The sequence below is a fragment of the Puma concolor genome, chromosome E1 (genome assembly GCF_028749965.1).
Source record: "Puma concolor isolate L17-30 chromosome E1, mPumCon1.1.hap2, whole genome shotgun sequence".
Lineage (NCBI taxonomy): Eukaryota > Metazoa > Chordata > Mammalia > Carnivora > Felidae > Puma > Puma concolor.
In genome coordinates, this window is record NC_141680.1 from 19,410,952 (window position 1) to 19,419,812 (window position 8,861).

Sequence of the window (8,861 nt, forward strand, 5' to 3'; positions counted from 1 at the left end):
AACCGGTCACATCTATATACCAGGCAGGCCCTGGGCTACAAAAACGAATGAGGCTCAATGTCTGCATTCAGAAAGCTCACTACCGAGTACAGGAGGCAGATAGGCAAGAATATTCATCACCGTCATCATCCTCATCCTCATCCTCATCCTCATCATAACAGTAGCAGCTGGCATTTGTTGGGTAATTACTAGATGCCAGCATTTTACATGCCCTGTCTCTTCAGTCCCCACAGTAGACATGTGTGTGCAGTTTGCCTGATGACGTAATGGAGAAATGTGGGAACAGTGTAAAAATGCTGCGCTTTGAAGGTTCAAGTCCCTGATCCATCACTTCCTAGCTATGTGACCTTGGGCATAGGAGTTAACCTCTCGAGGCTTTATTTCTTGTCTCTAAAATGAAGACAAAGGAGCTGTCCTTGTAAGGTTGTAGTAAGACCAGATGATTAGGTGCAAATGCCCCCTTCACCACCGTTCCTGGCACCGAATAAATGTAGAAGCAGAGGGATGTCCATTCCCTACAGGCTGTGAACATCTGTCCAGAGCTCAGAGAAGGAGCTTAATGTGCCCTGAGAGTGTCCCTGGATCCCAAAGTTCATAACCTCCTTGCATGTTCATGGCATTCTGCTTTCACACTGCTTACCCATCGAAGGCCTCACTTATCCCCACCTTACCCGGATGATGGGCAGCGGCAGACTGTGGGTGGCAGGGAGAGTGAGTCTCCTCCTGGTCATCCTCACCTGGGAGAGGACGCTGTCCTAGGGAGGGTCGGGAGCACCCCCTTCCCCTGCTAGGGTGAGGCCCAGTCTGTGTGGTCAGCACAGCACAGGGTGGGGGACAGGCACTAGGAGAGATAAACTAATGAAATCAACACTTGCAAGCCTCCTAGCCCATAGGAATGGCCCTCTGGCCCGAGTGACAATCAGACCTCCAAAGAATGTGTGCCCCTAAAGAGAGTGGCCACAATAGGAAAAGGAGGGTCAGAGAAGCAAAGTGTGGCATTGTCCCCCACTGTCCAGGAGAATGTCTTGTGACGCAGGAAGACAGATGTGTAGTTCTTCAGGCCTTGGGTCTAGATGAAATAACATAGTACGAATATTTTTACCTAATATTTATTGAACATGTATGTGCCCAACACCATACTATTACACGTACACTATACCATTCAATGGTCATACAAATCCAGCGAGACAGGTTTTGTTATTGCGTTCGTTTTATAGAGACAGAACCCAAGGTTGTGTTCAGTCACCTCGCTAGTAAGTGGGGAGCCAGAGTTTGAACCCATGTGTACTGGCTCCAGGGTCCACACTATGACGGCCCTGCATACTGCCTCTTGGGACTCCTTGGGACTTGCCACTTTACTTTGATTTGCTGCTCACCCAGTACCTCTTGGTATAGCCCCAGGGGACTGAAGTCATGGGCTTTTCTGTAAATGCATAACTGGCCTCAGGGGTGTACATCAGTCTTTGGTGAATTTAGTTACTGTGAGTCTGTAGTTCACCTATGGTTGTTTTGCTAAAGTACAGATCTGAACCAGAGAGGGACTGAACTCTGGTGCATAGTTAAGTTTTCAGGATTGTGCTAACTTGGGTACCCTTTAGAGAGCTGTTGGTCAGCCTCCCATGGCAGCCCTAACTCTGAGCACCACTTCCTTGCATGTGAATTGGGCACGTGAACACTTCTGCTGTTCCTGAAGGCAGAAATTCAGTGTCTTCTCTCCCTGCAGCTGGAGGGTGGAGGGTGTTTTCCCCAGAGGCCTCATCACCCTTCAGGAAACCTAAATGGGGCCTTTTTTGCCATCCTGACTCCTTCTTTCCCTATCCAGGAAGCTACTGGGTCAGAGACAAGCGGCTGCCCCCGTGCTCCCTCAGCCAGGCCCTCACCTACTTCCTGGATATCACCACCCCCCCAACCCAGCTGCTGCTCCGCAAATTGGCACAGCTGGCCACAGAAGAGGCAGAGAGGCAGAGGCTGGAGATCCTGTGCCAGGTGAAGGTTGGGGCTGGTGGGTGAAGGAAGGGCAGGGTGGATGAGGGGAACCAGAACCCAGAGCTAGTGTTTAACCTCCAAGGGGAAATCCTACCTAGCTTCCCAGAGTGAGACTTGTCAAAAGCTGGTGTGAAGTCTGTATCCCCTCCATCCCATCACTAGGACACAGTTGCTTTGAGTGATCTTAATTTTTCTTAGTGTCTGCAGGACACTACCTGAGATGAGATGAGATGAGATGAGATGAGATGAGATGAGATGAGATGAGATGAGATAAGATAAGATAAGATAAGATAAGATAAGATAAGATAAGGGGCTAGAAAAGGGAGCCATTATTGTCTTGGCTTTGTATATTCCCAAAACCTGGAATAAGCCTGAAACTTAGGAAGTGCTGGAGGATGGATGGTGAGGATGAATGGATAAATAGACACAGTAACAGGTGGTTGAGTTAATAAATTAATGAGAGGATGCATTAACTCACTGACAGCTTTCTAGGCCCATGCCTTTGCAAAGGCACCGGATGGCATTATTACCATCATGTTTATCGCTAATTGTCTTGATTCCCACCACCTCCACTGCACTGTACTAACTTGGCACATGTTCTTGCATTTAAGTCTCTCGATATCCCCATGAAATAGATGATGCCATCCTCGTTTCACAAAGGTTAAGTGATTGGGACAAGATCCCACAGCTGGTAAGGGCGTCCAGTCAAGATCTGAACCCAGGTGTGTATGATTCCAGAGCTCTGTCCACAGTTAGATTACAATAAAAATTTGACTCCTGCCCACCAGGAGCCAACGGTGGAGTTCTAAGCACACAAATCAGGTTAATGCTACTCACTGACCTGAGTTCTTCCAGGAAGGAACGATTTTCTCTCCAGCTTGGTAGTCTCAGCACCCTGGACAGCGCCTGGCACTCGGAAATGTTTGTTGAGGGTGTGAATGAGTGAATGAATGAATGCTGGATTGTGACAGCCTTCTGCCTCCGGGAGGGGCAAGTGCCAGAAGTCACTCACACTGCCCTTGGCTTTCAGCCCTCAGAGTACAACAAATGGAAGTTCACCAACAGCCCCACATTCCTGGAGGTACTGGAGGAGTTCCCATCCCTGCGGGTATCTGCTGGCTTCCTGCTCTCCCAGCTGCCTATTCTGAAACCCCGGTACTACTCCATCAGCTCCTCCAGGGCCTGTGCACCCACGGAGGTCCACCTCACTGTGGCTGTGCTCACCTACCGCACCCGAGGTAAGGCTGGGCAGGGGCTTTGGAGCAGTCCAGCTCTGCTGTTTACTGGGCAGTCGTTCAACATCTCTGAACTGTGGTCTCCTCGGCAGTTAAAAACCCACTCCCCAGGGGAGCCTGGGTGGCTCAGTCAGTTGAGCGTCTGGCTCTTGATTTCGGCTCAGGTCATGATCTCACAGTTTGTGGGTTCAAGCCTGACATTAAGGTGCCGGCGTGGAGCCTGTTTAGGATTCTCTCTCCCTCCTTCTCTCTCTGTCTCTGCCTCTCCCCCACTCATGCTTTCTCTGTCTCTCAAAATAAGTAAACAAACTTTCAAAAACCCCTACCTCCCAGAGTGTTAATAGCAATAGGAGGTGTGTGGGAGAGATTACTACGAACCAGGCACTGAGCTCACCCTTTTGTATATGTATTATCGGTAACCGTACGAGATGGGGACTGTTTGCATTTTACAGGTGAGGAAACTGAGGCACAGAGAGGTTAAGCCACAAAGTCATACTGTTAGCAAATAGAGAACTGAGGTTCGAACCCAAGCAGTCTGACTGCTGAGTCTTCCCTTCTTCACTCTACTGCCCTACTACTGTTGGGACAACTTAATGAGATCAAATGTCGAAAGCACCCAATACTTCCCAGCGATTCTTCATTTCCTGATAGTCTAGCCTGGGTACAGGGGTGATTATGCCTTGATTGTTCACTCAGTCATTCACTTATTCAGCGATGGTTATTTCATATCCATCTATGCTTGGCCTGGTGGTGGATGTGGAAACACAACACGTAGCTTCTTCCCTCATGGAGCGTCCCATCTAGAGGGGGCAGTGAAGAGAGACTCATAGTGATGGACAGTTGTCATTATGCAGGGTGCTCTGAGGGCAGAGGGTAGAGGATGGGCTAACATAGACTGGAAGGTCCAAAACCTTGTCTACTTGGACTTGGGCCTCTGTGCTGGGTGAACTGTACCCTGTAACTGAGCATTGCCTGGGTTGGTAAAGCCAGGTAAAAAGCATAGTCACATGGTTTCTAAACACTGGGCAGAGACTCTGTCTGCTCTGTTCGAGAACATCTACACAGGCCAAGTCTCAGTCCTCAGGCAGGGAGAGGGGAGGTGGGGACACCTTGTGAGAGCAAGATTCCATCCAGAGGAAAAAAGGGACTTTTCGAGTTGGTTGGGATAGCTTTAAATGCTGGGCCTTTGGGAAGGGAATGTAAACCAGAGAAAGTAGGGGTTTCCACAGGCCCAGGAGGGGCCGCTTGGGGAGACAGTGAGATATCACAGCAGACCAGAATGCTCAGGGGGCTGTCTGTCACCCAGGGTTCCTACCAGCAAGGGGTTTACCTCATGAAGACACTGTGGGGCAGTGACTGTGGCCACCCTGCAGGGCCACTTTGTGCTATATCATCGGAGCTGAGTGATGGGCTGGGAGGGTCCCTGGAGAAACTCTTGGAAGGAGCATTGGAGTAGGAGTCAGGGAACCTGAGCTGTGGCCTCATTTTACTGCTACCTGAGTGACCTTGTACAAGTCACTTTCTTTCTCTGAGACTCTGCAGTGGCAAAGGGGAGAGTCTTGCAAACTCTCTAAGTACGTTTCAGTTTTCACCAGCTCTGGCTGCATAGAGGGCAGACCGCAGGACCAGGAGAACTGCCCCCTCACTAAAGCCCACAGAGTGCCTCAGCGGACACTTCCAGGAGGCTCGTTGGTGTGGGAAGAGCCTCTGGGACAATTCACCCCTAGGGCGTGGGGAATGATGTTGGTCATGTCTGTGTTGTCCTTGCAGATGGCCAAGGTCCCTTGCACCACGGCGTCTGCAGCACATGGCTCAGCAGCCTGAAGCCCCAAGACCCAGTACCCTGCTTTGTGAGAAGGTAAACAGGCCCTCCACTCTGTCCCTGGTGGGACCACTGGTCCCTGGGAGTTCTGGTTTGAAGGGGAGTGATCTGGGACTTAGGTACCATGCTGGGCCCCATGGCCCATGAAGAAAGCATTGGGGTCCCCCTGGGCCTCTCCATTCTATCCCTGGCAATAGAGCGTAGCCAGATCTCCAGCAGAGACAGAGATGACAGCAGTCGGGGTGGGGATCTAGAGAACAATGAGTTTCAGGCCTTTTTCAAAAGGAGCCCAGGGCGAGGAGATGGTGTGCCAGGGCAGGGGAAATGAGGCAGCCTACAGGACTTGGGAAATCACATTTGAGCTCATTGTCTCCTCCACCCTCACACCACCACCACCCCCAGCTGCACCCCAGTTCCCCAGCCCCTGTCCAGTGTGTGCATCCATCTCAGGGTGTCTGAGGACTGGGCCTCTTGATCTGTCCCCTTTAGTGCCGGCGGCTTCCAGCTCCCTGAGGACCCCTCCCAACCTTGCATCCTCATTGGGCCTGGCACAGGCATCGCCCCCTTCCGCAGCTTCTGGCAGCAGCGGCTCCATGATGCTGAGCACAAAGGTACAGTTAGGGGGTTTCCGGCAGGCGGGGAGGGGACACCAGGTGGCCTGGCATCTCTCCAGGAGTAGGGCGGCAGTGACTGGAGAGTTGTGCCACCGCCCACAGACGTTTCCTTGCCCTTCTCCCATTTGCCTCAGCCTGTGTGGACAAGTGATCTGAATGCCCTGGGCCTCATTTTCCTCATCTGTAAAGTGGGGATAATACTAGGTAGGATAGCTGTGGGCGTGAAATGAGAATTCAGGTCAGTTGCCGGGCTCCTTGGGCCCTCTGGTGGCCACCCTGGTAACTGGAGCCTGCTGGGTCTCACAGGGCTCCGGGGCAGCCGCATGACCCTGGTGTTCGGGTGCCGCCGCCCGGATGAGGACCACCTCTATCGGGAGGAGATGTTGGAGATGGCCCAGAAGGGGGTGCTGCATGAGGTTCACACAGCCTACTCTCGCCTGCCTGGCCAGCCCAAGGTAAATGCGGCAGTTGCCCGTGCAGTGGGTGGGACATTAAAAGCGCAGTCTGGTGGGTGCCGCGGCGGCTCCCCGCGAGGAGCCCCTTGCTCTTGGAGCCTTCGTCTCAGCTCTAAAAGGGAGGCGGTTACACAACCATCAAAGCGATGCTGTGAAGCTATCATGTTCACTCTGTCAGGAGAAGAGAGGGTCCCCGGGACATTCAGGACAAAGCAGGTCACCTGGTAGGTTAGACCCAGTGCCCAGCTGACTAAAAGTGCTCCCTTCAGATACACAGCTGCCTGGGAAGAAGTGGTCCGGGCTGGCTTTATGCCCAAACACCATGCCCCGGTGACGGTCTCTGCCGCCCTGGGGAGTCGGGACAGACCCTTGCCTCAGCCCCTGTGAATTTGTTCTAGCCACGGTGCTCTGTGTCCAGTGCTAGGGTCACTGGGCATCTTGTGTGGAACGAGAGCAGAGACTCCTAGGTTTCTGTATAACTGGGGAGCCCAGGGTTCTGTGCCCTGCTCTGAATTACAATGGGGATTCCGTGAACTCTGCACTGAGAGGCTCCCTTTACTGGGGTGTAGGCAGGTGGGCCTCAGAGCCCAGGCAGGGGAAGTGGCTTGATAGATGCCTCTCTGAAGCATGGTGAATTCAAAGTAAATGCAGGAGCCTCACTGAATTGTCAGCTTCTTGAGGGCAGGGCTGAGGGGTCAACATTCCTCTCTCTGGCCCCAGCCCAGGCCAGAGCTGGGCGGGATGCCAGGGTACCTCCTTATCCTGAGCCTGATCCCTAGGCAAGGTCCCAGCTGGGCGGGTCCTCACCCTGCAGCCCAGCATGTCCCCTCACTGCCTCCCCCTGGCCAGCAGGCCTGACTGCACGCCTCACCCCCAGAAGCAGGGGCCTGGACCCACCACGTCCTCTGGTTTCAGGTCTATGTTCAAGACATCCTGAGGCAGCAGCTGGCCAGCGAGGTGCTCCGCGTGCTCCATGAGGAGCAAGGCCACCTTTATGTCTGTGGGGATGTGCGTATGGCCCGGGATGTGGCCCAAACCCTGAAGCACCTGCTGGCCGCCAAGCTGAGCCTGAGCGAGGAGCAGGTGGAGGACTATTTCTTCCAACTTAAGGTACGGTGGCTGGTGTGTGGGTCAGGGGTGCAGATCAAGGACACGGGCAAGGGAATCAGGACTAGGAGAGTCAGGCTCAGAACAGTCCTGCACCTCAAAAGAATCCTAGAGGTGACTGGAGGTCAGAGCGAGATGGGCTGTTAAAAGGCCTGGCCGCTCAGTTAGACAAAGGCAACACGTTGCTTTATGACAAGACTTCTCAGGGCCGCTAATGTGCTGTGTGTCGTGACTCCTCAAGGAGAGAAAGGATGCAGCATTTCCCAAACGTGTCTATCTCAGAGCCCACATTTCCCGGAGCGTCTTGTGGGACAAGAACGAGGCAGGCTGGGACAGCGGGTTGGGTGGCTCACACCAGCGCAGGTGCTGATGGGAGGTGGAGCCTAAGTGGGATTCAAGTGTGCCCTAAGCATGGCCGTTGTGAAGGCAGATGGCTCATGAGTGTATGTGTGGTAGGGAAGCCAGGGGAGCCCCAGGGGCTCGTCCTAGCCTGGACCTGATGAATGGGAGGCGGCTGGACCAGCAGAGCTGACACGCTGGCCTGCTTTCCCTTAAAGAGCCAGAAGCGCTATCATGAAGACATCTTTGGTGCTGTATTTCCCTACGAGGTGAAAAAGGATGGGGCAGCAAGGCAGCCCAGCGATCCCAGAGTTCCAGCGGCCCACGGGACAAGTTAAAGTCGCTGCCACAGAACTTAATGATGGAGCCGACTCCTGATTATCTGAGGTCACAGGGCCCGGAGAGATGAAAGGAAATCATAGCCCGGAGCCTCACGTCTTAGTTCCCCAGCTCCTTCCCCGCCAAACCCTATACGTGACCTGCTGCCGGCTAGCAGCCTGGACCGAGTGGAACCTCTGGTCTCCCTTGAGCCCACCATTCCCGGATAATGGAGAGTTGGGGCTTCCTGGGTCCCTTGAAGACTAAAGCTGCTGTGCCGGGCTCACCTGGTGGGTGACAAGGATGAACCTTCTTCTGATTGCACCACTTTACGTGACCGCCAGGAGGCGCTATCGCGCCACCCTGTATTTAGCTCCCCACTGTACAGTTATTTATGCCTCTGTATTTAAAAAAAACAACCTCCAGCCTTAAGGGCCGCTCGGGCCGTCCCTGTATGACTCCTGGATGGAGATATTTATATGGAATACATTTTATTTTAACCACATTGTACGTGAGTGTGGGTGTTCTGTAGGGAAAGCCACTCCGTCACACAGAGTTGGGGACTGGTGGGTGGCACAGCCTGGACAAAAATCCCCCTCAGAGGGACATGCTGGTTTGACCACGCCACCTCTCGGAAATGGCCGCCAGGTATGAGGCAGAACGTGGAGTTTTGTGCCCATCTGAAGACCTGTGATGGGGGCGAGGAAGCAAGATCACCCATGGGGTGTGGGCGGTGACTCACGGGGCATGTCTCACACGGGGTGTGTGGGGGATGCACCGCTGCCTGTGGTACCAGCCCCTTGGTGAAGGCCTCGCCCACGATCCCTTTCTAGAAGGCGGCTGTGTTTTGCTCTGGGCTCGCCTGTTTCATGAGAGTTTGGCCAATAATAATTTGGCACCTGGGTGACAAAGCAGGTGAGGTGGGACTGTGCCAAAGCCGTGGCAGTGAGTGAAGGGCACGTGTCTTCCACGGGGAAGACTTCTT

The 8,861-nt window shown here is 53.5% G+C and overlaps 1 protein-coding gene across 2 annotated transcripts in view; it reads left to right on the forward strand.

The window, feature by feature from the left end:
* The window catches only part of NOS2 (nitric oxide synthase 2), a 70,021-nt gene extending 61,640 nt beyond the window's left edge, over positions 1 to 8,381 (forward strand). For both annotated transcript variants that reach the window (XM_086686533.1, XM_086686534.1), the window contains 7 exons: positions 1,823 to 1,986; positions 3,017 to 3,224; positions 4,992 to 5,079; positions 5,533 to 5,654; positions 5,964 to 6,112; positions 7,028 to 7,222; positions 7,777 to 8,381. In XM_086686533.1, the coding sequence (XP_086542659.1) occupies positions 1,823 to 1,986; positions 3,017 to 3,224; positions 4,992 to 5,079; positions 5,533 to 5,654; positions 5,964 to 6,112; positions 7,028 to 7,222; positions 7,777 to 7,896 (1,046 nt within the window). In that variant the 3' untranslated portion in view covers positions 7,897 to 8,381. The remainder of the gene's footprint in view (positions 1 to 1,822; positions 1,987 to 3,016; positions 3,225 to 4,991; positions 5,080 to 5,532; positions 5,655 to 5,963; positions 6,113 to 7,027; positions 7,223 to 7,776) is intronic.
* The last annotated feature ends 480 nt before the right edge of the window (positions 8,382 to 8,861 follow it).